The sequence below is a fragment of the Colossoma macropomum genome, unplaced genomic scaffold, assembly GCF_904425465.1.
Source record: "Colossoma macropomum unplaced genomic scaffold, Colossoma_macropomum, whole genome shotgun sequence".
In the NCBI taxonomy this organism is placed as follows: Eukaryota; Metazoa; Chordata; class Actinopteri; order Characiformes; family Serrasalmidae; genus Colossoma; species Colossoma macropomum.
The window spans coordinates 6,728,597-6,756,407 of NW_023494801.1; the positions used below are offsets into that span (position 1 = coordinate 6,728,597).

The 27,811-nt window shown below is 39.2% G+C and overlaps 2 protein-coding genes, 1 long non-coding RNA gene and 4 other non-coding genes across 7 annotated transcripts; 6 read left to right on the forward strand and 1 right to left on the reverse strand.

Moving 5' to 3' along the window:
- Window positions 1–7,461: 7,461 nt before the first annotated feature.
- On the forward strand, window positions 7,462–10,348 carry rps11 (ribosomal protein S11). Its single transcript, XM_036589552.1, is given in 6 exon segments — window positions 7,462–7,491; window positions 7,493–7,510; window positions 8,811–8,945; window positions 9,150–9,225; window positions 9,533–9,662; window positions 10,152–10,348. Coding segments are annotated over 6 exon segments (513 nt in total). The 3' UTR covers window positions 10,276–10,348.
- LOC118821865 lies at window positions 8,647–8,731 on the forward strand. Its single transcript, XR_005008371.1, has one exon. It is a non-coding gene; the product is annotated as a small nucleolar RNA SNORD35 (small nucleolar RNA).
- On the forward strand, window positions 8,978–9,062 carry LOC118821863. The gene has a single exon (XR_005008369.1). It is a non-coding gene; the product is annotated as a small nucleolar RNA SNORD35 (small nucleolar RNA).
- LOC118821862 lies at window positions 9,296–9,380 on the forward strand. Its single transcript, XR_005008368.1, has one exon. It is a non-coding gene; the product is annotated as a small nucleolar RNA SNORD35 (small nucleolar RNA).
- LOC118821864 lies at window positions 9,753–9,837 on the forward strand. The gene has a single exon (XR_005008370.1). It is a non-coding gene; the product is annotated as a small nucleolar RNA SNORD35 (small nucleolar RNA).
- Window positions 10,349–11,606: 1,258 nt separating the features above from the next.
- On the forward strand, window positions 11,607–25,796 carry hrob (homologous recombination factor with OB-fold). Its single transcript, XM_036589551.1, has 11 exons — window positions 11,607–11,754; window positions 11,916–11,972; window positions 13,863–14,490; window positions 15,645–15,973; window positions 16,611–16,694; window positions 18,194–18,331; window positions 18,826–18,934; window positions 20,153–20,238; window positions 22,063–22,185; window positions 23,869–24,061; window positions 25,702–25,796. Exons 1-11 carry the CDS (start codon window positions 11,743–11,745, stop codon window positions 25,740–25,742), a joined length of 1,800 nt encoding a protein of 599 aa, XP_036445444.1. The 5' UTR covers window positions 11,607–11,742; the 3' UTR covers window positions 25,743–25,796.
- Window positions 16,794–25,839, reverse strand: LOC118821114. The gene is made up of 3 exons (XR_005008317.1): window positions 25,683–25,839; window positions 23,791–24,048; window positions 16,794–18,322 (listed from the first exon to the last, which is right to left on the reverse strand). It is a non-coding gene; the product is annotated as an uncharacterized LOC118821114 (long non-coding RNA).
- Between the last annotated feature and the right edge of the window lie 1,972 nt (window positions 25,840–27,811).

Here is a 27,811-nt window from a genome sequence, read left to right on the forward strand (position 1 = left end):
CCTCGCACTCTTCGGAAGTCAACAACCATCTCCTTAGTTTTGTCCACATTCAGAGACAGGTTGTTGGTTCTGCACCAGTCCGTTAGCCGCTGCACCTCCTCTCTGTACGCTGACTCATGATTCTTGCTGAGCAGACCCACCACAGTCGTGTCATCAGCAAACTTGATGATGTGGTTTGAGCTGTACTTTGCAGTACAGTAGTGAGTCAGCAGAGTGAACAGCAGTGGACTAAGCACACAGCCCTGAGGGACGCTGGTGCTCAGTATGGTGGTGCTGGAGATGTTATTACCTGACTAACTGAGGTCTCTCAGTCAGGAAATCCAGGACCCAGTTACAGAGGGAGGAGTTCAGGCCCAGCAGACTCAGTTTTCCAATCAGCTGCTGAGGGATGATGGTGTTGAATGCTGAACTGAAGTCTATAAACAGCATTCTGACATAGGTGTCTCTATTGTCCAGGTGGGTGAGAGCCAGGTGGAGTGTGGTGGAGATGGCATCGTCTGTTGAGCGGTTGGGGCAACATACAAATTGCAGTGGGTCCAATAAAGTGGGTAGCTGGTCTTTAATGTGCCTCATGACAAGCCTCTCGAAGCACTTCATGAGGATGGGAGTGAGTGCAATGGGACGGTAGTCATTGAGGCAGGACACTGGAAACTTCTTCAGCATAATGTGTGGTGAAGTAATGTTCTTTTTTATTTGAGGGTCCCATTTCATAGGAAAGATTTCAACCACTACCTCTTGTAACTAACTTCCAAAGAGCAAGGTGACACTAGAAAACAAGGGCAGGGGTAAAAATAAGAAATGTGATTGGGCCCAAGTTTCAATAGATTTAGACATTAAATATTACCAGCAACACAAGTAGATGTATTCAACATACACAAATGCTTGCCATGAACTGAGCCGTCATTGAAATGTGCCAAATCTAAATATGGTAGCCAACTCAAATAGGAGAGACATAAATAAGTAGCAAGACAGTTATCCAGCCTCCCTGTTCCCTGATCCAATTAATTACATGATCACACGTGAAGTCCACAGCCCAAATCATCCCTCCGCCACCTTATTGCTGACATCGCAGTCTTGTTGGAACAGGGTGGCCATTCACCCACCATCCAGAACACAATCTACTGGGACCATCCAGTGCAGCACAGCATTCATCTGTGAATGAAACTGCTTGCAAATTGGTCTTCACGTATTTCTGAGCTCACTGCAAACATTCCTCTTTGTAGCTTTGGATATGGGTGGCTAAAGCTTTATGTGCAACTGCCAGCCAGTGGAGGATCTTGCATCAAGAGTTCTCGAGACTCCATACACCATTTCACAGTTAAATGATCTTTCCCCAGTTTTTGCGAAATATCTATTCTTTCCATGCCTTTTGCAAGACACTGCACTATTTCACACCTTTCATCTTTGGAGAACTCTTTCTTCCTCCTCATAGTGCATAAACTGTGACATACTTAATAGTGTGTAACAATCACTTTAGATAGGTTTCCTTTTAATCAAGATTGCCTGGCAAAATAATTAACAAACCTGTCTGAGATCGAAACCTGTTATCTAAAAAGATATGAAAAATAAAACAAACACTTTGTTTGAAAAACCAAAACCCAAATGCTTATTTTACAGAAATCCTAGTGATATGTCATTTGCATAATCATTTGGAATAGGGTGCTTAAACATTTTGGGGCAATGCAGCTTTCTAGATGAAGTGCTGAAAGTTATATCAACATGACAACACCAAGCCACATACTGTGCTATCTGTGTTCTACTACAATATGCATACGCTTACAAAACCCTCGTACAGTTGTGCAGCTGAAGATTTGTATAACAGAAAAATGCCGAAAATTTTGCTTTTAAAACTGGATCAATTGAACATAACTCACTTCTGTCCCAGGTTTTTTGGAGCGTGTTGCATGCATTAAATTTGGGTCTATCAGCAAACGTGATCTCACCTGCTAGCCACCACATGCTTCAAACTAAACTAAATAACTTTTAAAGACAGCAGGGTATCTGTGCATTTTAGATACAAACCTAATGACTTTTAAAACCTTTTTAATACCTCTTAGAGAAAAAATAACACCATTACTACAACAAAAGAAATCTAGAAACTAGACTATAATATACACTATTATTGAGTTTTTTAAATCTGAATAACAGAAATTTTCGGGGCACTTTAGCTAACATGCTCTCTCATTAATGAAAATAAAACTGCATGGTGGTAGACACAGAATGTGTCCAGAGTGGACAAATTTGCCGTAGGTAAATCACCTCTAGTACACACAGACCCTCAAATCTGAAGCTGGATAAACGTGTTTTTCTTCTTGTTTACAATACAGATCAGACACAAAGCAAACTACTACTGCAATCTAGAAAGCGGAGTGTATGCAACCTTTTTAATGTACAAACTAATGCTGTAGGCATAGACAAAGAAGACTTCATGCATCCTCTCTGGTATAGGGCTTGGGACATTATGAGACCTTTCTGCCATGTTGACAGGGTTTGTTCTTTGTTTACATGTCAGTTAGCTGCTTCCAAACATGGTAATTCCAGTAAATAATGATAAAAGTTTTATTTCACCACATCCACGTGATTAAATCTATAAAATAAGCTTGAGCTTGATGTTTATCCACTCTCTTACTGCAATGATTACATGTGCTGTTTAACCAGGCCTGCATCTGAATAGCTGACTGACCCTTTATGATCTGTTAGATCATGAATGTCAAAAACTAAACTTTAAAATAGACTTTTTAAGGATCCACTGGGACCCTGGATGGGAAGCAGTGAATTACTACACTGGTAGGGAACAAATGGCCAGTGATTCTTCTGCTGTAGTGCACCGGCTTTTAAGGACCAAAGTTCCCCACCCCCAAATAACACCTTGCTTGTAAAAACGTCTTTATTGAATGACAGAACATAAATTATGAACAGGTAACTGTTCAGGAGCAATTACACGACAGTATTTTGTGTGAACACTACACTCTTTAACTGCTTAAAGACCTAATAAATAACAATAAGAAACAAATTGTGAGATTTTTCAGGAAATACTAAAGAGAAATGTCAACAGTTTCAAAAGTACTGCCTACATATAGTGTGGCAGGTTTGAAGAGGGCATTTTGCCACATTATCTAGAAATAATGACTTTCTTTTCATATCTGATGATGAAAATGCAATAGCTCTGCTTTGATCAAACTATATTTTGAGAAAATAAGGAATTGTTTCGACAGAATAAGTGAAAGGTGTAGATATAGTAGATCAAAATAGCAGGAAAATAAGTTGACATGAGATCACCTGTTACATTTATGGTTTGACTTCAACTTAAAATGACTTACCTTCCAGAAATTTGATTTAGTATGTTGAAATAATCACTTATTACCCAGAAGTAATGACCCCTGCTGACAAATAGGATTAAAACCTGGTGGTTTTGCTATATAAAGGGGAACTGGCTTAATGGGTTTCATTAGAGACCACTCGTTGTCTGTAGGACACTATAAGATCCCATTAGGATGCCATCAAATGTACCTGGAATCAGTAGGTTACAGTATAACTTGATACCTGTTTCATAACTGTTTTCTTGTAACTTCATAACTGTTTGAACAAAAGCATATATATATATATATATATATATATATATATATATATATATATATATATATATATATATATATAATCAGATTTTTTTTTGCCCGGTATGTTGCAATGGTTTATAGCTTATTCTCAATTATATTATTTTAGACAATGAAAAAAAAGTCTTGTCCTTTCTATCAAAGCAGTTGCATAAAAGCTCATGATGCCTGTCCACTTATCAGTATTGCCTTCTCCCTGTGTGGCCATTGTTGTTTATTTAGTGGCGATGGTGTTTAGATGTTGTGAAGAAAAACTCCGCCGATACTGAGTTGCTAGCAAAAGATTTATTACATAGTAAAACAGCATCATATCAAGCACTATAAAGCACCTGAGAGAGGATCCGTGCCAATTCTAAATGTCCTCCCCCGAACAGAATGACCAACAGCATATATATATGGTTCTTGTAGTTGAAACAGGAGACAGAGCATATGGTTCTTTTTAACATGACCTCATCTATTTGGACCTAAGAGAAGAAGTAGGGAGAAAGTAAGAGGCCCCCTTCCTCTGGACCTTTAAATTAAGGGGCTATGGACCCAGAGGCCCCCCTCGTTCACATTCCTATCCCCTGCACAAACAGAGCACACAGGGAACTCCTAGATACTTGGAACTTCAGACATCAGCTTATACTCAACGTTAAGAGTGTTTTTGCCTTCTTTTATAAAACTACTTTTCTAAATACACCTCACCATATTAGCATTAAAATACTGCAAGCAAGTCATAATTATATTTACATGACATTTATGGCAGACACTCTTATTCAGAGCAGCTTACAATTTAATCATTTTACACAGATAGGCAAAGGTAGTGTTAAGAGTCTTGCCCAAGTAGGGGGATCGAACAACAAAGCAAAGGTGTTGCCCACTACACTTTACCAACCAGTTGTTACAGGAACAGATTCGCTCTAATAAGGAGCTTTATGTGGGTGGAGAACTGAGGGTGGAGAACAAACGGTCAGGAACAGGGACGGTTTCTTTTTCGTAACAGCAGGAGTGAAAGCAGACATAGATCAGAGAAACGAGGCCTTCTAAAGCTTCGAATCAACTGAGCCGATCGTGTGGAAAAATGATTTAGTTCCTAAACGCTCGAAACATCGCAGACTGGCGCCATCTGCTGGCCAAACGCGTGTACATTCTAAAGAAGTAGGCCTTTATCCGAGCCATAATTAATCCTTCACACGATTATAAACAAATCACTGTATTTTCAATAGTCTGGGTTTGAAAATAAAAAGTGAAATGAACACAAGGAAAATACATTTTATTTAAAGTGATTTTCACTTCAGAGTCACCACTTACACTCCACTTTAGTTCAAAGATTTCATGTTTTATTTTTTGGGCAAATGCGTCTTCAGGATTTTATGTTTTTTTAACAGGTTGGAAATTAATTGTTTAATGATGAAAAAAGAAAGGAAAGTAAAAAAAGCCCCAACAGAAAATAAAGTGCATAAAATTAGCAAAGAATAAGAAGCAATAAGAGTCATCTGTGCTGGGCTGTAGAAATTAGATCCACTGCAAAAATAGTTACTGCAGTAAGATTTAAGTATTATTATGAATTATTACACACTTATGAATTCTACTTATATTGTTGACGGTAAACACTTTGAAGCTGTACTGAGCTCATTTATGAAGTATATTTTGGGTCTAAATGCCAGTTTTATACACATCCCTCACCTGTGATTTCAATCTTCAAATGCATAAAAATAAGTACGAACACATGATATTTACTTTGCTTTTCTGTAAATACAGAAATACCTGGTTAGGTTAGGTTTCCCCACACTGTTGTCCATGCAGTCTTTGAGTAAATTATTTATGCTTTAGTCAAAACTAGGTTTGTTTGACTAATATAATATATAAATATTAGATAACTTGGTCAGTGTTTTTGGAAAGGAGATATATTTCTCATTTGTGCTAAAAACAGGGAAAATGGGTTTACCGCAGCATGTCCTTCCCTCAGTACTCTGTTGTTGTAAGCACACATCAAGTTGAAGACATTTGAACTGTTTTTTAAACATCTGGACAATCAAAACTGCCATTATCTATACATTTTTTTAATTTGCAGGTCAGTGTGCAGACACACAAGGGATAAACTGTAAACAGAGCACTGAAAGACCACCATGTCGAACAGTAAAACGATAGCTGTGATGGGAAACCAACCAACCAAATAAACAAACAAATAAAATAAAAGGCAGCTTAACGAAGGTCTTCGTCAATCACCAAAAACTGGTAAATGAAAGTTAACTGACTTCAGGCTGTCTTGTTTTTCCACACTTTTCAGACACTTATACAACAAATGAACATCTATCTTCCATAGATGTTATGAAGGTTTAGTTGGGGAATCACCTCAGTACATCGACACTCGTGTATAAATTATTTGCATGATAATCAAAATATTCACTAGAAATTCTATATTTTTCTACTCCAAGAAAAGGCCAACCTATACAGCCATTTTATCAACCAGATGTATCTCAATATTTCCAGACCTAAGCCAGCTATGGAAGGCCATTACTGCCACTTAAAATAAAAAATCCAGCACGTAATTTTTATTCATAATCAATTTTTATGTCATTATTTTGAGATACTAGCTCAGTATTTGGAGATATTAAGTCATTGTTTTCAAATACTAGTTTAGTATTTTGAGATACTAAGTCATTATTTTGAAACACCATCTAACGAGAAAGCGTCTCAGAATAAAGAGCAAGTTTCTCAATATAATGAGACAGTATCTCATAATAATGACCTATCTCAAATTAATGAGATAGTATCTCAAAATAATGAGACAGTATCTCAAAATCATGACTTAGTATCTCAAAATAATGAGATAGTATCTTAAAATAATGATTTGGTGCCTCAAAATAATGAAACAGTATCTCAAAATAATGACTTCTCAAATTAATGAAATAGTGTCTCAAAATAATGACTTAGTATCTCAAAATAATGAGATAGTACCTCAAAATAATGACTAAATATCTGAAAATAATGAAATAGTGTCTCAAAATAATGACTTAGCATCTCAAAATAATGAGATAGTACCTCAAAATAATGACTAAATATCTGAAAATAATGAAATAGTGTCTCAAAATAATGACTTAGTATCTCAAAATAATGAGATATCTGAAAATAATGAGACAGTATCTCAAAATCATGACTTAGTATCTCAAAATAATGAAATAGTATCTTAAAACAATGACTAAATATCTGAAAATAATGAAATAGTGTCTCAAAATAATGACTTAGCATCTAAAAATAATGAGATAGTACCTCAAAATAATGACTAAATATCTGAAAATAATGAAAGTGTCTCAAAATAATGACTTAGTATCTCAAAATAATGAGATATTATCTGAAAATAATGAGACAGTATCTCAAAATCATGACTTAGTATCTCAAAATAATGAGATAGTATCTCAAAATAATGAGGTAGTATCTTAAAACAATGACTTATCTCAAAATAAGGAGAAAGCATCTCAAAATAATGACTTAGCTTCTCAAAACAATGAGATTGTACCTCAAAATAATGACCTCTAAATATCTGAAAATAATGAAATAGTGTCTCAAAATAAAGACTTAGTATCTCAAAATAATGAGACAGTATCTTAAAATGAGGTAATTTAAAACGATGACTTCCCTCAAAACAATGAGATGGTATTACAAAATAATGACGTCTCAAAATAATGAGATATCACACAATAACGGCATAGCAATTCTCTTAATATGAAATAATAAGAGTTATGATGCGGGACGAGCCAGAAGCTGCAGGATCACCCAAAAATATAAAACAGCTGGAAGCTGAAAGCACCGCCCTCGTTTTACATCACATCCGTTCCGTACTCTTCTTCCCGCTGCCTCGCGCATGCGTAGTCCTCTTTACGACTCGTCTGGCCAAGATGTCCGATACCCAGGTATTTTCAGGGAAGCGGCGTGGTGATGAAAAAAGGCTCATTTAGCTCTAATCTCTTGGTTATTCTCAGCTTTTTCGACAAATAAGAAGTTATGAACGGGTATATGGGTGGTTCCGGTGGTTTATAGGAGCCGGATGTGTGTATTTCGTGAACTTTAGGTCTCGTCGTTGTCGGCGAGCGGAAACTCGGCGTGTTTAGGGCCCGCAGCTGCAGTAACGATTAACGGTTACCTCCCGGAGGTCATTCCCAGTTTATCAGCTCCATATTTCAGTATAAGACCTTCATCTTACTTTAAACGCTGAATTGCTGCGTTCATAGGGCGTCATTGTTCATTGCTCACTCTTAGCTCGCCGCCACATGGCTCGTAGGCTCGTAGACTGTTCTGGGTGACGTAATAAAAAGCAGTGAACCTCCTTTTTTCACTCAAACACGAATTTACCTTAACATTTTGTCGTGTTTTTTTACCTTGTACGTCTCAGAATACGTGCACAGTTTCCCTCGTGCATAAACAGCTACCGTAATATCGTGCTATCAATACTAATGTACTGAGTTGCACTACAAAAGGTGGTTCTTCAGGGGCTCTTCAGTAAGGGGAATGGTTCTCAATAGAGCCCTTTCATGCTTAAATGCAATAAGTTATGTTATCTAATCTGTTCACTTTGTGGTTGACTTCCACAGGCTGTTGAAGGCACTTACATTGATTAAAAAATGCCCTTTTACTGGAAATGTGTCCATCAGAGGCCGTATTCTGACCGGTTGATGGATGTGTTGTATATGGTTCTGTCTAGCACCGAAAAGGGTTCTTAATTTGTTCCCATGTCAAGCTTGTAACAATAGATGAACCCTTTTTTGGTGCTATATGGAACCAGTTCCAAAAAAGTCATATATAGAACTGTATACAACCATTAACAAGCCATTTTTGGCACTTCTATAAACAAAACCTTTCTAATACTTGAGCAGTGTAAATGGTTTTAATGTGAGTTTTTCTGTGATGAGCTTTAGCAATGCTCAGAATTTAAGGTTCTCATAGGAATCCTGTAGAAATCGCAGTAGATCTTTTTTCATAGTGTCCTTAAAGTGATCTACCTGGTATCTAGTAGGTCTGCTTAATGGGGAGGAATTATAATGATTTCAACTGCAGATGATGTTTTTCTCACGATGGTCTTCCAAGCCCTTGTTGCTTTGACGACAGCGCCTTTACGGCTTCACTGATGCAGTCCCATATTTAATGGTCACTCTTGCTGGCCTGCTCTCAAACTGTGATGGCCATGGGTAATGAATTGTCTTTTCTTTTTGGCAGAATGAAAGGGCCTACCAGAAGCAGCCCACCATCTTCCAGAACAAGAAGCGAGTTTTGGTAACCGAAGGAGGTACCAAGGAAAAGCTCCCACGTTACCACAGAAACGTTGGCTTGGGCTTCAAAACCCCCAGAGAGGTGAGCGCCACTCTGCAGCTGTGTCTCCAGACTGCATGTGATGTCTATTCTCACGATGGTCTTCTGAGCCTATGTGGCCTTGAGGACAGTGCCTCATGGCTTTACTGATGCAGTTTTTGGAGATCTTGTTAATACTTTTGGACAGTGCAGTGTTGCATAAAGTTATGTTATCTAATCTGTTTACTTTGTGGTTGACTTCCACAGGCTATTGAAGGCACTTACATTGACAAAAAATGCCCCTTTACTGGAAATGTGTCCATCAGAGGCCGTATTCTGTCCGGTAAGTTAATGTTTCATGCTCAACATTGAATGTTTAAGCATTTGCTTGTTCAGTGTGGTTTTTACTGGGATGCAAATGATGTCTATTCTCACGATGGTCTTCCAAGCCCTTGGGGTTTTGACGACAGTGCCTTATGGCTTTACTGATGCCTCCTGTATCAAGTGTTTGTGTTCTAAGCATTGGTTTTCAGTTTGGCTGTAATCCTGTAGCGAGCACCGCACTCTAAGCTGGTATTAGTGAAGCACTTTCAGAGTAGTTTTTAATTTGTAATTAAGATCGATTAATTTGCTGTAACTCCACTCTGAAGGTGTGGTGACCAAAATGAAGATGCAGAGGACCATCGTCATCAGAAGGGACTATCTGCACTACATCCGCAAGTACAACCGTTTCGAGAAGAGACACAAGAACATGTCTGTCCACCTCTCTCCCTGCTTCAGGTAAAATGCTAAGCCTTATTTCATTTTTCTTCCTGTGACTTAACAGGTTTCTGTTGATTTTAGTGACCTACAAATATTGCTGAAAAAAGCTGCTTATGATGTTTTTTCTCACGATGGTCTTCCAAGTCTTTGAGGCTCTGACGACATCGCCTAATGGCATTACTGATGCAGCTTTTTTTCAGTCATGATGTCCTTTTGGTGGGAGAGTTTTGTAATTTATCTGCATGTAACTTGTTATTCAGTGTCTCAGTCCCAGGAATTGTGACACATTCAAATACCTTTACTTTCAATATTTTTAAAATTCTGCTTTACTTTTTAGTAGTGTTGCATTTTCAGGTGTTAGGGCTGTATGATAGCAAATGCAAACATGATGCATCAGCTGTGGTGATGCTACTGTGTAACTTTTATTTTTGCTATTGGAGGTTAGCCTGGACTTCCGTGGTCCTTGCACAGATTTTACAGATTCTTTTCTTTGCCCGTCTCTTCCAGGGATGTGACTGTGGGTGACATTGTCACTGTTGGAGAGTGCAGACCCCTCAGCAAGACAGTGAGGTTCAACGTCCTGAAAGTCACCAAGGCAGCAGGAGCCAAGAAGCAGTTCCAGAAGTTCTAGAGTTGTTTATTTGAACAATTCTGGGTTCCACTGTATTAACAATGAGACAGAAATAAAAGTTCTGTGGATTTTGTCAAGTTGTTGCTTATTTCAATTTACAGGGATTATTTACCTTATGCTGAAATATTTAGGTGTTTTCTCAGGAGTTTAGCACATAAAATCAGAGAGTCCTGATATGCCAAAAAGAACTGCAAACTGTCTGAACTGGATGTTCAACTAATCAATCGTGGTACAGTTTCATAAACATCAATTTAATCTGGATTTAATACTGTGCATACTATTGTTTTGTCAGTGCTGGTCTCTGCAGAATGGGGTGGTCTGTCTGTAACTGAGTGCCCTACAATCAGAAATGTGTGGAAACCACCAGAATATTGCTGAATATGGAATATTCTTCCTGTTAAAACTGTTTCCCAATTTCTATACAAAATAGGCAGCTGGGGTGTGTCTGCTTATGTCTCATTACAAGGCATTGACTCGTGCAGGGTTTTGAAAATTTCTAAGCATATACCATGGTAGATCAATAAGTGCTATTGATGCTGAAGGAGTTCAAAATGTAAGTGAAACTAGTAGTGAATAATAGGATATGATAATTAATACTTGTCTATAAATTAAAATTCAAAGTGAATAATACAAGTGTTCCCATGTCAGATTTGAGGTTTCCATAAAAATCCAATATTAATAAAAGAAATGTTCTGTTCCTGAAATCTTGGTGTAAACTAAAACTAGGGGCCTGTAAAAATCTATGGCATTTGTGTTTTGGAGGGTTGATGCTAGGGGTACCTAAAGTACAATGCTTGTGGTGAAAAATTCACATTTTAAAAAATTTGACACTATATTCTGTTGCAAGAGTTCAACTTTTAAAAAAGTAAGAAATTAAAATGTTATTTTATGGACTTACGGTAACTTTACATTTTCGCACGGGCCAAACACTTTAGGCTGTCCAGGTCTTTGTATTATGTGATAGCATGCTATATTATTTGCGCTATTATACAAATATTACTGCCCTATTATCGCCCCTTTTGCCCTTTTGAAAGTAAGCAGTTTTAACATGGCGTTACAGGGAAGTTCTGAGGATTATTTTCTCTATTTAAATCTCCTGTATTTAACAGCCGGAGTCTAACGGATGAAATACAATTATAATCAGATAGTATTTTTTGTATAATAAGTAAATAAACGAGCCACAAAATCAGCGTTTGGGCAGACGAGCTCACCCGCTACATGCAGTACCAGCTCGCGGCCACCAGGAGGCAGCAGCAGTGACCAGACCTGACCGTCGTCGGCGCACTACGTCACACTGTTTGAACGTGGCGGCGCCGAGGAGAGAAGTCAGCCGTGTTGTTCTCATCTGGAGGAGGTTTTGTTGCTGTATCGCAGAGATGTAGAGGTGTAGAAGTGTAAAGACTCGTTCATAAGCGTTACATCCCGCCTGTTTCCTTCACACTGAAGTCTAGAGCGAGGTGTACAGATATGACGACCACGGTGAGGCGTTTACTGGCTAGCAGTGTTTTTTCCTCGGCCTTTGGTTGCATTAATGTCAGCTAACGGAGCCAACAGGCCGATTAGAGACACGACATTTCAGAAATGTGACTTCGTACTGATGTTTTTATGTTTGTTTCCGCTTTTTACCGTCTTCCTTTTAGGCTTGCGACAAGAAGTGGGGCGGACTTTTCAGCGTTGGAGAAGATTTCGATGATGAGGTGTGTTTATTTTGGATTGGAGGTTTTGGTTTTAGCTGAGAGTGCATGATGCTCCAGCTCTAGACATGAAAGAATGCACTACTACATGTTTAAGTGTGTTTTTTGTCCTCCAGCACAGTTTGTCAGTCCGGGTTCTGGACCAGGGCTGCACAAGTCCAGTCCAGGAGGGCTGGTGTACAGCACAGTTCAGTGATTTACCTGCTTAAACGCACCTGATTACAATCATCTGTCAATTGCCAGATGTAGTCAGTGTGTTTGAATAGGGACACCACCAAACTGCTGGATACCAGCCCTCCAGGACTGGACTCTGTGGACTGTCCTTGTTCTACACCAGTGGTCACCAACCCTGGTCATGGAGATCTACCTTCCTGTGGAATCTAGTTCCAACCAAAATCTGCCACGCCTTGTCAAACTCATTAGCTTCTTCAGAAGTCCTTGATTGGCTGGGTCAGGTGCTTTGTGTTGGGTAGGAAGGAGCAGCAGCGTGTTGGATGCAGTTGAACTAAACTGTGCAGGAAAGTGGATCTCCAGGATGAGGGTTATTGACCACTGTTCTACATCAATGGTCACCAGCCCTCCTCCTGGAGCTCTCCGTTCCTCCAGAGATTAGTTCTGACTTTCATAACATGCTGTACTCATGTCTATGGTTCATTAATCATGGTTATTTAGATGGAGCAGGCGTGTCATATTGTAACTGGGCATAGAAAGTAGATCTCAAGATCCAGGGTTGGTGATCACTGCACTACACAATTTGTTGTCTCCTTGATCCCGATTTTAACTTCTTTATGTGTTTGGTTGTGAGCTGATGAGCTGACTGAGGTCTTTTAGAGCAGTTAGTACATATGCAGACGGAGAGAGTTCAGGATCAGTATTTGGGGAAACACTAACTGCTCTGATTGTCTCCAGGGCCGGATCTCAGATTGTTCCCTACCCCCTATATAGTGCACTACATAAGTCACGAAAGTAAAGTATCAATCAAATAGTGCATAGTGCAATAGCTGTTCAATAGGGAGGCTTGGTAGGATCCTAAATCTATCTCTTGGACATTTTAAGCCACTATTTGGATGGTAAATTATCATCATTATTATTATCAATAATAATAAAAATACATAGATAGATACTTTACTTTATTGATCCCGAAGGAAATTTAGCAATAATAGTAATAATAATAGTAATAATGATAATAAAAATAATGTGCCACAGTGAGGAGCCATTTGAGATTGACTCACCTGATTCATTTTAGCTTATTATGATAATTGTGTGTTAGATCTTTCTCTGGATTGGCTTTATCTGAACTTAAATGAACCTTATCTAGCCTGTGTCATCTGAGCTTAAGTACTTCTACCTCAGTAGACACTGTAAGATGTGTGGTTTCACATTTCAGTTTATTGTGGGAAGTATAATAAATAGATTTCAATGTAAATGTTTTAGTGGTGTATGATCACACTGTTTAGATTGAAGCTAAGAACCACTGACTGTTTCACTTAAGCCGTATTGGAACTGGATTAGATATACCTGGTGAGGTTCTTTAAGTGATTACTGACAAGATCTGTGATTTTAATCCAGTATGATTCTGCGGTGTGTAGTTTTTACAGTCATACCAGTAATACTAAAATAGAGTGAATGGTCTTCTGTTATTGGATGCACCTAAAAGCCCTCAGTAATGGTAGTTCTGTTGTAATCCACCTCACGTTAATAGAATAACACCGTAGGCACAGCCATGTGGTAGGTTATTGTTATTTAGTGTTTCTGTCCATGCTGTCTGGGGGATTGTCCATTTAAATAGTTGCCCTTATAAATCTTACTAATCTGTAAGTTCAAGTAGCCCTAGCCTGATTTAAATGTATAGCCAGTTTCAGTGGTATCTTTTTGTGTTTTGGTGTATTGTAGGACTTGCTGGAAGCTGATTGGACACATGCACCAGAAAACCCCTCTGTGACCGGAAGTTCTGCAGCCCCTGCCTCTGCACCATTGAAAGAATCAGCCACCTTCAGTACCCACAATGCACAGCAGAGCTCCCCTAGTCTATCAACCAGCTCTTTGAACAGTAGTTCAGAGACAGGCTCTTTGGCGCCACTCGGTCTTCAAGAACCAAGCGTTGTTAAAGGTTTAAGAAGCCTCTCCAACCCAAACTCCTCATCTCACTGTCCTTCTGACCCTCACAAACCCACCACTTCTCTTCGAGCACCTTTGGGAGGCTCCTGCATTGTTTCTTCTCTGCAGTCTCCTTCTGCCCAATCAAACCCTCCACCTGCAGTTCACAGCGCTCCCCCTCAGGATGACTTCGATGAGTGGGATGTGGATCTGGAGGAGTTGGACGAGAATCTTTTTCAGAAGGCCTCTGGGCCTGCTCCTGACACAGACAGCATCTCCCCAGCTAAAAGGATGAAATCATCAGCTGTAGCAGAGGATACTTCAGTTGTATCTTCTCTCAGAGGCTTTTGCAGCAGTGCTCCAACATCTAGACCCCCGCAGTCGTTTATCAGGACCCCTGGTCCCTCCACATTTGCTCCACAAGGTAATGCACAACCCTCTATGGGAGCGCTCATCTTTTTTGCTGGGAGGGCTCATATCATGGAAAAATAAGTTTGCCTCATGTTTTTGAAATAGAATAGTTTGATATATGTAAATGTAGTTAAAGTTTCAAAACATCCCCAGTCCATACAGTCTGCGTATGGAAACAAAGCTGCAAAAGCAGACTGTTTTGAAGTCACTTTTTTTATCTTTATAAGCCTACAGCAGTTTAGCTCTGCCGATTCATACTGAAGTTATAAAGAGTACTAACTGCTTTTTGAGTGAGGCAGCCTGTTTAAGTTTAAGGAATACAAAGAAGTTGGAAGATGCTCATATAAAATGATTTATGGTTGATCTTGGTACATTAAACTTCACTATTAGTTATAAGTGGACATAATAAAATACAACAGTGATGCAGGATAGAGGCCCTTTTAAGAATATTTATTTTAACTTGAATTTAGATGTCCCGGTGTAGCATAGATAGGTTTTGGTGATTGTTCCAAGCTGAGTTCTGCACCATGACGTGTGCACTGGTTATACACACACATACACACACACACACACACACATACATTATCTAAGCTGCTTATTCTCCTGCGTCGTAGAGGCATTGGTTACAAACAGTGAATAAGTTTAAGCTGCGTTAGTGATAAGTTAGTAGTAAAGAAGGACACTGTGTAACAAACAGTATTTATCATCTTAAAGACAATACAGGCAAAAAGAAAGTTGCTAAAAATATGACAAATCATTTCATATGTGACTTTCAGTGAGCTAATTCAACACTGCAATCATTTTCCAGTGTTGCATATGATCTTTATTTGAAAAAGTGACTTTTAAAAATATGTATAAAAGGAAAATGTGGATCGTCCAAAGGACAAGTGCATAAAAAAGCCAAGAGTAAAGCTCTGAAACACATCAGTGAACCCTTTATTACCCTTGGTTAAGGAATTGGCTGAATTACTTTGTTATTGGCTTGTTGTATCACCTGAATGCATGACATCATTAAAACACAGAAAACTCACCTGAAAAGTTTGATATTTGGTCGACACAATGTGCATTAAAATTATCTAGTGATTGATTACAGGGCTCATCTGCATATTGTAGGCTTTTGTGCATTCAATATGTGCATTCATGATTAACAGACAATATATTGTGCAGGTCCCCCTCCGAGTCCATGCCAGCCCTTTGTGAGGAACTCTTCAGTCTGCCAGTTCTCCAGTCCAGGGCCTGTGAGAGCATCAGGTGAAGGGCAGAGAGGGGTAGTTACCCCAAGAGCTTCACAGGGCCACCAAAAGTCCTTGTTTCAGGCTATATCTCCTGCCCCATCGCAGACTCGTACACCCCGCCCCCTCAACACACCTGTCCTGACCAATCACTTGGTCCAGCTGGTGTCTGCAGCCAGCAAGACGCCTCAGAGGCCACGGAGTGATGCAGTTCGATCCAAAACGCGGCGCTTTCCTGGACCGGCAGGGGCTTTGCCACAGCAGGTAAACATGTGCTTCAGCTCACACTAGGGCAGCGCTATTGAAGCTGGGTTAGTTTGACCAGAGGAGATTGTGTAATGTAATGTGACTAGCCGATTTATAGAGGATTAATTATATGTCATTTTTCCAGTTCAGACAGATCCTGTGTGGATGATCTTTTACTGATGGCTTTCAACGTTACGCCACAGGACTCAATGGCAATAACACTAGCTGTATATATTAACTCGGTAGCAATATAGATCAGACTAGTACTAATTGAGCTGGATTAGTTTTGCCAGAGGAGGTTTCTGTAATGCAGTATTTGACTGGCCAATTATTGTGGAGTGATTTTAATACTGCAGGTTCATCCTGCATTAATATCATAGATCTTGTCATTTCATCACCTCTGTAAGTAAAACGAATCCAGCTCAAACAGGGCTTTAGTTGCTTCTACTTTGAGTGGCTGCACTATCTATTTTGTTAAACATTTTTATCTGAACTGCAAACCAGTATTGGTGTCATGTAAACATTTTGCCTGCAAACAGCCAGTTCAGTATCTTGGAAAAAGGGTTATTGAATTGTTATCTCAGTTAAATCATTTTGTTTGTAAAGATGCCTTTATTTGTTTTTCTGCGTTTCTATCTTTTTTCTCATCCCACAGATCAGTGGACGGAATCTAGATGACATTGTTGTGACCGTGCCGCAGACGCCAGCGCATGGAGCTGTGGCTCGCCTGCAAAATGAGGTGAGACAAAACAGAAACGCACACACAGAAACATCCTCTCTCTCCGTATACAGCTTAGTCCATACAAATAGACTTTTACCCTGCGATGATTGAGTGGTAAGTGGTGGGGTATAATCTTTAATTACTTTTCATAGCTGAAATGCATAACTAAAGACACAAACAACTACGTCTGTAGAAACCAGCAAGTACATTTGTATAGTGCCTAGTATGACTTAAAATGAAATGCCTGCAAATGGTTATTGGTATACTTGAGATAGTGGTTCAGTTGATACAGCTTTACAAGTGTTTGGGGTGCCCCAGTATGGGTGGTCTCTCTTTCATGATGCCTTGGGTGTTAGCTCAAAGCTAACTACAGCTTCATTCCTTTGAATATTGAATACACTGTAGCTGTAGTAGGGCTGTCAGATGAGGTCAGAGATCAAATTCAGATTTTTCCCCTTGTTGGTTTGTGTAGTATTCAAATTTGAAATACATTATCTATCAAAACAATCATTGCATTTATTTTCCAGAGAAATAGTGGGACAGATAACTAAAGTGAATGACGGGTTGGATTATCAAAGCTCTTAAGACTGTCATGACCATCGTGTCTTCCCAGGCATAGTCAAAACCGGCTGCTTCAGCGATTCTTAACTTTTTTTTTGTGTTTTTGTCATAGCTCTTATCTGTGGCTGTGACTGTAATTTGATTTAGGACCATCTCAGAGTAGTCTAGTACTTGTTAACTACAAAAATCCTCAACAATGTCATAAAAAGAACATTCCCACTTATTGCAAACTTCACTGAAATCAACTGAAAAGGCACCAAAACATGTAGAGGAGAATTAACTTAAATTTAGTCTGCAATAACATTGACTTTGCTTAATAGCAGTAAAAAGAATAGGATGAAGGTTTTTTCAGTATTTTTATTTATGTGTGTGAAGGCGGAGGGGATTAAAATGACATTATAAAAAATTGCAATAATACAACTTACAATAACCGTAAGTGAACCTTGTCTGACCACTGTGATTTAACTTTACCTCACAGGAGCAGCAATAATCAGCCATTACTGTTATGCACATATGCATATATAAAGCATAATTAAAAGCATAAAATAAATGTAAGCTCTTGCCATTGTTTACACTTGGCCAAGAACAATAACAAATTTCGTGGGCTTCCACACTCTCTTCCCATTGTCTGGCTGTGTGTATATTGAAATGTCTGTCTTTGGTAGAGCAAAACAGCTGACGTGCCACACACACATTTTTCCCAATATGTTAGTCAACAAATAAATATAAATTGTGCAATTAATTTGTAGGTAAAATGCCATATTTACATTTGTTCCCTGTAGAGTATGTGTTGATTTATTTTCACTTAGGAAATCAGTAAAACATGTAATTTGACCAGGATTTGTTCAGACTTCTGCATACTATTGTATGTGTTTAATTTATAGTAATTCTTATGTAATTAGTATTATGAGGGCAGGGAAATGCACTTCAGTCTTAGTGAGTACGTTTATGTGCAGGTCCCCAGGTCCCAAGTGAGTGAGGAAGAAGAGTTCAGTGGGGGTCCGTGGGCAGCGATGAAGGCTGAGATGGGATTGGATGAGAGGAACCCTTCCTGTTTCCTGCATTCCTACAGCATCGTCATGGTGCTGCGGAAAGTGAGCAGAATATTTTAACCATGTTTTACTTTGTTGAACGATAAGTGTATCAGACTTCTGCACTTCCAATTCATCTTCTATTGTACGCAATGCTTATTTCCCCCACGGTTATTGGGGCGTATTGCCATGGGCTCTCCTGTCTGATTCTAGAAAAAAATGTTGCTGTTTTTTAATTCATGTGTACAGAGGCGGTCCCGGACTATAATCAGGACTGATGAGCAGCCCTTACACTAATAGTGATTATCACAAACGTCATCAGTCGTGCTAATGCAGCCATTATAATTTTAATGTGTTTTTTCGACGTGCCATAACGAACTGCCGCTAATGGCAGACGCATGTTAATTATTCATCAGGGTGATGAATGCAGAGTTAGTTCATTAGCCTTTCAGTGGCTCTGGGCCTCGTCTCATTGGTTCTTACTTGTTTTCACTGTTTTTCTTTCTTCTTCCTTTAATATGTGCTGTGGCCTTCATTATCACCCTTTCTTTTCTCAGGCTGCTCTGCGGCAGTTGGCGAAGAATAAGGTTCCTAACATGGCTGTGGTTTTAAAGAGTATCTTACACACACATGCTGATGGCAAAGCAGTGTTCAGAGACCCCACAGGTAAGGCACATGCATTAGGCTGTGCAATGTGGACATAACATGCAACATACTATTTTTGAAATAGTGTTTCTTTGAGTAAAAATAGCAAAATTACAGAATTCACTATTGTGCAAAATAAAAATAATGACATCTGCATGCATGTTTTTTGTGCACTTATTTGAAAACATATATTTAAAAAAAATACGTATATTCAGACCTTCAGATATTTACAAGTTCTATTTGAACCCAAGGCAATAATAGAGATAGTAATAAACTTAAATATATACAAAATCATTTATATTGTACTACCTGTTGTCCCAAACCCAAACCCTTAAATTCCAACTTGTAAAAATAATACTTGCAATTTTTTTTTAAAGATTTAGGTTTAACATGGGTTTAAGAGCTTTATTAAAATACTGTTCCATGTTTTCATGCCACTACTGAAACATACACATACACTCAAACACACACACACACACACACAAAAGACTCACAAACGTTATTGTCTCTGGCTCAGTTAGACCCTGCTTCTAACACTGCATTACATCAGTTTTGAGCTATCTCTATGTAATCCGTTCTGTCATCTCAGCGGTTAACAATATGTCCCTCACAGACTCTCATATTGTGATAACAAAAATATTCTTAATCAGGTAGCCCTTATATACCTTTCTAAAAATATGCATTCATAATAATTACATACATCTGACATCCGACATACTAACATCTGTAACACTGGCCGTATTATGTACATTTTTAGAATTTGAGAAAATGTTGGAAAGATATAACAAAACAGATAAAATAAGCTAGTTAATGTGCAACAAAAACCTTTTAATTACAACTTTTGGGATGGGAAATAGCACCAAATAAAAGCTTATGAAGGCAGCAGAAGTCCTACGGACAGCTGCTTACACATGCCGACATATGAAGTAGACTGTCAGTTTTCTGCATATGAAAAATTGTAAAAGAATATTTTCAAGGTTTCCTTTTGACAGCAGCAAAATGAGTGTTCTTCACGCCCTTTGTACTGTTTGAGGTCACTCTGTTTTCCTTCACATACATCAACACTTAACTCTGTACAGCACACCTACTGGAATGCTCTATTTGTGTCTCAACTCTTCGTCTGTTTTAATACAAATTTTTTCCCCCACCATCTCCGCATGACTAGTGACTGGACTCACTTGCTCTTTTATTCTCTCTGTATATATTCACACATAATATAAATCTCCCTTTAATCTCTAGGTGAGATACAGGGCACTGTTCACCGTCGTTTGCTGGAGGACAGACAGGGAGAGCTGAAGACTGGTGCTGTGCTGCTTCTTAAACAAGTATTGTCGCCACTATTCAGACTCACTCAATTACTGACTTATTATGGAGATCTGACTATACACTGTGGCAAAAGTATGTCAATATTCTTCCTAGTTTTTGAGCGCAGGTGTTTCATACCCATTGCTAACGGGTGGATAAAATCAAGCACGTTGCCTTTCAATCTCTGTAGACAAACACTGGCAGTAACATGGATAATACTGAAGAGCTCAGTGACTTTACAAGTAGCACTGTCATAGGATCCCACTTTTGCCACAAGTGAAATTTCTGTCCTGCTAGATCTGGCCAGGTCAACCGTAAGTGCTATTATTGTGAAATGTAAGTGTCTAGGAGCAACAACAGTTAAACCATGAAGTGGTAGACCATGCAAACTCGCAGAGCAGGGCCGCCGAGTGCTGTAGCACACAGCACCCATCTTCTGCCTCTGGAAGCAACATCAGCAAAAGAACTGTGCATCAGAGGCCTCATGAAGTGGTTTTCAATGGCTGAGCAGCTGCACAACAAACCTAAGATCAAAATGCACAATGCCAAGTGTCAGTGAAGTATGCTGCTACTGGACTGTGGAGCAGTGGAAACCTGTTCTCTGGAGTGGTGAATCCTACTATCTGGCAGTCTGATGGGCGAGTATAGGTTTAGTGGATACCAGGAGAATGTTACCTACCGAAATGCATAGTGCCAACAGAAACGTTTGGTGGAGGAGGGATAATGATCTGGGGCTGTTTTTAGGGTTTGGGCACCTTAGTTCCAGTAAAGGGTAACGTTAATGCTACAGCATAAAAAGTCATTTTAGACAGTTATATGCTTCCAATTTTGTGGCAACAGTTTGGAGTGGATCTCTTTTTCGTCTTTGAATCCATGACAGTTTCACATAATAATCATGTTTGGTTTCATACAGACAAAACTGACAGTGAAGATTTGGAAGGTAAGACATTCGACTGGATAAGGAAGGCAAAATTTAAACTACATGGAGTTTGAAGGTTACTTGCTAAGTTAGACTGCTTGCTAGTGTGGTGGAGTGAGCTTACTAGCTTTAAGGGATGACTAATGCATTCTGAAAATTATAAAAGCATATAAAGCGTACGTTTATTTTGGTCTCATTTGCTCAACAGCAAATAGCTTATTAGATTGCTTGCTGCCTCAGATAGGTTCAATACGGAAGTTTTTTTCCATAACAACATAGAAACGCCCACCTGTAGCGAGCAGAGACATACCGCATGACTGACTGCAGCGAACAAAACAGGTACCATTGCTGTAACATTGCTGCAATATTCAGCCAAGATAGCATTACTGTACCTAAATGCTGCAAACCAGAATTGTCCCGTGCTGACATTTTCACTTTTCAGCATTAAAGCATGACCTTTTTTACGCTTTTTTGCCTTAACATGCAATCACCGTGATGCGATTGTGGAAATCGGGTCATCATTCAAACATGACACAGCGCGTTTACATTTTCCCTTAGCTTCTACATTCAGACATTTAGACAGTATTTCATTTTTGAAATCAGACTGGTGCAGTGCCGGAGCAGACTAGCCACAGTAGACACAGTCTGCAGGGTTTATTGCTTTAAAAATATTTTGCCATTGCAGTGCAGAGCACTACAGAGAAAGAAAAGATAGCGAGTTCTGCATGTTTATGTAGCGGCCAAACTAAAGCACAGTTGAAAGAAAAATATTGGTTAAAATTGCACCCAGTTTCATTTTAGTGTGATTAAATTCTAATTCAAAGCTGGTGTTAGACACATGTTTGTGAATTCTGTTTATCTATAATGGAGAGGGATTGTTGAGCGACTTTAGATCCCTCTTTAATGCTTTTCTCTCTCTGCACAGGTGGGTGTGTTCTCACCTTCTCACCGGAACCACTACCTGAATGTTACTCCCAACAATTTGCTCAAAATCTACCCACCTGATGGAGCCCTCCCCTCCTCCTCCCAGCTTGCACAGCCAGTGCTGGTATGTGGCAGTGTTTAATTTATATTTTTGTTTATTTATGAGTTTCAATAATTTAATGTGGGGGTGGGCAATGTCACTATATGACTTATTGATTAATTGCATCACAATATGTTTTTCTAAGTACAACCTTGTTTCCAAAAACGTTGGGGCGCTGTGCAAAATGTAAATAAAAACAGAATGCAATGATGCAAATCATTTAAACTCTGTATTTAATTGAAAATAGTAGAAAGACAGCATATCAAATGTTGAAACTGAGAAATTGTATTGTTTTTTTGAAAAATATATGCCTATTTTGAATTTGATGGCAGCAACGTGTTTCAGAATTGTTAGGACAGGGGCAGTGTTGCATCACCCCTTCTTCTAATAATACTCCAAGTGTTTGTGAACTGAAAAGACCAATTGCTGTAGTTTTGAAAGTGAAAATGTTCCATTCTTTTAAATATAGGATTTCAGCCACTCAACAGTATGGGGTCTCTTTTGTCATATTTTTTTATTCATAATGCGGCAAATGCTTTCAGTGGGTAACAGGACTGGACTGCAGGCAAACCAATTTAGCACCCAGACTCTTTTAAAACAGAGCCATGCTGTTGTAATACGTGCAGAATGTGGTTTGGAATTGTTTTGCTGAAATAATCCAAGGCCTTCCCTGAAAGACATCGTCTGGAAGGCAGCATATGTCGCTCCAAAACCTGCATAAATCATTCAGCATTAATGTCACTCCAGTGGGTGTTTCTGGATCCTGTTTATATATGGTTTCTTCTTTGAATGGTAGAGTTTTAACTTGAATTTATGGATGTAGTGACAAACTTTGTTCACGTACAGTGGTTTTTGGAAGTGTTCCTGAGCCCAGGCAATGATTTCCAGTACAATATTGTGTATTTTAACGCAGTGCCACCTGAGGTATGGAACATCTCAGCCAGCCAATATTGGTTTTTGGCCTTGTCCCTCGCATGCACAGATTTCTCCTGATTCTCTGAATCTTTTAATGATACTATGTTCCGAGATGATGATGAATTCCCCAAATTCTTTGCTATTTAACGCAGTCTTACACAGAGTGGTGAACGCCTCCCTGTCTTTACTTTGTTGCTCCTGTCTTTTTTGAAACACATTGCAGGCATCAAATTCAAAATGGGCATATATTTTTCAAAAAACAAAAGAAATTCTCGGTTTTAACGTTAAAATTTTTGTGAATTTAATATATGATTTATATTAATATATGAATATATTAAATGATTTGCAAATCATTGCATTCTGCTTTTGTTTACATTTTACACAACGTCAGCGCTTGCATGGATCCAAAAAAAAGATTTAGATCTATGTTTGCATCATTTGTAGAGTGTCTGTAAATAACACAAACTCCATGCTAGGTCCACGAATGTCAGCCCATTATGCTATTATTTTACTTGATTTCTAACACCTGTTTGATCTTTCATCCTGTTCCTTCTTAGTTTATGAAAACTTAATGTTTGGAAAAAAAAAATCTTTAAATTTTATTAGATTTCAGCTGGCAGTACTGTTTCGCAGGTGTATTTTGCCTGTTCGCACTTCAGCAGTCGTGGATTTTTTTCATGATTTTATGTGTTTTGCAATCTCGCCCTGCCTTACTTTCATGTCAGTGTCGTGCTCCAGTACTGAAAACACCACTTCTTCAGCAGTGTTTTTCTTTGTTGTATGTATGTCTAGGATGCTGTTGGATTGCCACAGTGTGAGTCCTCTAGGCCCATAGGGGTCCCTGTGTCTCAGATGGAGCTGCATTATGACGATGATGAGGAAGAGGGAGATCAGAGCGCCAACCCAGCTAACCCTGCATCTTCTGCTAACATGGTGGTCCAGCCTTCAGGGCCAGAGGCCACAGAGGAGGCCCTGTGGGGATCAGGTATGGTGATAAGTTTCAGCACCATCAAGAAATTGAGCATATTGTATCCCAAACTGAAAATATACCTGCTCGTTTAATTAGTGTTTTGATTTGGATAATTGTGAGAAAGTAGAAATGTAACGTTTGACAATACCAGAGGGCCTCTCATCACTCTGGAGCTCATTCCAAAAGACAAAGTTTGACTCATTTCCCTTCTCATACTACCAGATTATCTGCGCAGTCAGTTCTTTCCAATGGCGATACCAACCTGGAAAATCACTTCAGATTGTCTTCAGAACTTTCGTCTGAAGTTTGAGGTCAAAATCAGGCTATAATTCGTGCAGGCCCAGCTCTGTTCACATCACAAACTGAGAAGATGTTCATAAAAACATTGTGTTTCTCTCCTGCGGTGCTGGATATGACTCCAGTGCTTTGATTAAATGATATGTGTGAGGATTAAGTCCTTATTTATCACTATATGGATAGATGGAGAGTTAGGAACTTAAGTAATCCTGAAGGAAAGTGCAGAGTCTTTAGCATCAAAAGAAAAGGAAAAACCTGGACAAATGAGTGAAGAACCATGACGAGTTCAGATGCTTCCAGGCAGGTGTACAGCATGATACAGCTAAGTTCTTTTACATCCAACCATGCTCTGTGGCTTTAATATACTGAGCAGGCCCAGCTGACCTTGATTCTGGATCAAGATGACAAGGGTAAAAGATTGAATGATGGTTTATTGTTGAGGCACAGATGGCAGGGATTTCAGTCACCAAGCGTGGCTAGTGTCTTAATAGGAACAGTGACTAAAGTGACAGTTGCATTTAGATCAGTGGGAAAAACATGAGTTGGAAATTGTGGTCGATTGCACACATTGATATGTAAGGAAAGAGAAAGGAGCAGCTAGGACGAGCTGTTAGGTGATCGAGAATGTCATTGCAGGGCATGATCTGACTGTCTGCAAGAGCAATCTGTTCACAGAGAGGGATATTATGGTAGGGCTGCAGTTCTTAAACCCCTCATTACAAAAAGAAATACATGTCTGACAGTTCAGTGGTGCAGAAACCACAGCCACTGGTCTTACAGGTATGTGGAATGAAATCAGATGAGTCATCCTTCACATGTTCTCTACAGGGTCGTGTGGCTCTGTCATACAGAGGAGGGGCATTTTGCTGGCGTGGTTTGGGTCCACTTGTACCCCATCAACATAAAGTTATCCTAATCAATACAAAGTTATTCTAACTGATTACTGAATGGTTAGATGAGTATGAAAACGATGTGAATCATATGCTATGGACTTGAGTCACCAGATTTTAACCTAGTTGAACAGCTGTGGGAGATTTTAGACTGATGTGTTAGTGCTCTCCACTGCCACCATTATTAAAACACCAACTAAGGGGAATATATTTTGGAAAAATGGTGTTCCATCCTTCCAGTACCGTTCTACAGACTTTTGGAATCTGACAAGGCGCAGCTTTGTTCTGGTTGCTTGTAGTAGCCCAACACCATACTAAGACACATGGGGTTTTTTCCATTTGATTTGTCAATTGGCTGTATAATACAAGAAGCTATAAAAATGTACAGAATATTGGTATCTTTGACATATTTTATACTGACTATATAATCATTTCTGATGCATATTTACCTGTCTGTGTGTCTTGCAGATGATCTTGATGAGCTACTAGGAGAGTTGCCTGTTGAGTAATGCAGCTCCTGACGCTATCAAACTTCTGCCGTTACTATGGAAATACACTGTCCCACAGTCTTCAACTTTCTTTTGTTCAGTTTGTATATTGTAAGTGGTTTTGTAAGATATGTATATAATCATAGAACATCATCTAAAAAAAGATGATGAATAAAAACCTGACAGAGTTGTGTCTAGTTCTGGCGGGTTTTCTTCAGTCTCATTATCATAAAAATAACTTTCCCATTCAGCAGGCCGCAACTGTTCAATTTGAAAGAAAACATCTGTGTTTCAACGGGCAAAGGTCAGTATCACATCGCTGTTTTGTAATCATTAACAACCAGCCAGTTAGTCAAACAAGACCAATGGGCTACATGTTTTCAGATGGTGATAAAGGAAAAGAAATTAAACTGTGTTGTGTGGGTTGTCTGAGAATGCCACATCCAGCACTCTTGAATTTAAAGCAGCACTCAAGACAAATGTCTGGCAGCTTGATCCAGTCGTGAAGCTTTTAAAGTAGTTTTTTTAGAGACGCCAGTAGAATGGCTTCGGTAATGGGATTTGCTACCATTGTTAAAGGGCATATATCATGGAAAAAAAAAAAAACATGTTTTTTCTTCACCTTATTGAAAAAGATTGATGTAGTATGTACACCCTGTTAAAGTTCCAACCTAGCATTCACTGCCCAGTCTGTAAATGGAAATTAAGCTGCAAAAAACAGCCAGTATTGAGTTTGTGATGTCGCATAAACCAAAACATTAACATACAATCTGCCAATTCATATTAAATTCACAAGGAGTCTTTTAACCCAGATTGCTCTGTGAGTGAGGCGCAATACAGGGCACAATGAATAATATGAGTAATATCACAGTAACATAATTCTGATGACATACCAAAGCCAAAATCTTTTAAACACAACCACAACTGTGTAGTTGTTGAAAGATTCTGGTATATTCTCTTCCTATTCACTCTAGTTCATTTTGCTTGTGAGTTTCCTGAACTTTTTAAAAACAACTGCAAACAGTGCCATGTTAGTGTTTGTTCAACTTTGTTGTGTCAGAATACTCTGGCCTTACGTGGTAAAATGAAACTTGCCTTACCTAAGGGACACAGAAAATGCTCACTTTTGTTCAACCAGCCTGACTTGGTGACACTATATGTCACTATATGTCAAGAGTTCAGGTGTCAGCCACACCCATTGCTAAAAGGTGGGTAAAATCAATCACATAGCCATGCAATCTCCATAGACAAACATGGGCAGTGGAATGGATTGTACTGTAGCGCTCAGTGACTTTTAACATGGCACTGTCATATGATACCACCTTTGCCACCAGTCAGTTTCTAAAATTTCAGCCTTGCTAGACCATGGTCTATTGTAAGCGCTATTATAGTGAAAAAGGATGTATCTAGGAGCAACACCAGCTCAGCCACCAAGCAAATTCCAGAGTCGGGGCGCTGAGTGCTGGATAATGTAAAAATTGCATACCCTCTGTTGTATCACTCACTAGAGTTCCAAACTGCCTCTGTAAGCAACATCAGCACAAGAACTGTGTGTCGGGAGTTTCATGAAATGGTGTCCATTGGCTGAGCAGCTGCACACAAGCCAAAGATAACTATGTGCAATACCAGGTGTCGACTGGAGTGGTGTGAAGTATGCCATCACTGGACTCTGGAGCACACTTTACTTATCTGGCAGGTTGATAGACACATCTGGGTTTGGTGGACACCAGGAGAACGCTCCCTACTAGAATGCATAGTGCCAACAGTAAAGTTTGGTGGAGGAGGTTTTATGGTCTGGGGCTGTTTTGCAGGGTTTGGGCCCTATAGTTCCGGTGAAGGGTTATGTTAATGTGTACAAAGACATTTTAGACAATTACATCCTTCTAACTTTGTGTTTGGGGAAGGCCCTTTCCTGTTCCCTGTGCACAAAGTGAGGAAGGATTGCACAAAGCCCTGACCTCAACCCCACTGAACATCTTTGGGATGATTTGGAAGGTCAACACTTCTTGTCCAACATCAGTGTCTGACCTCACAAATTCCCACAGACACACGTAACATCTTGTGGAAAGGCTTTGCAGAAGAGTGGAGGC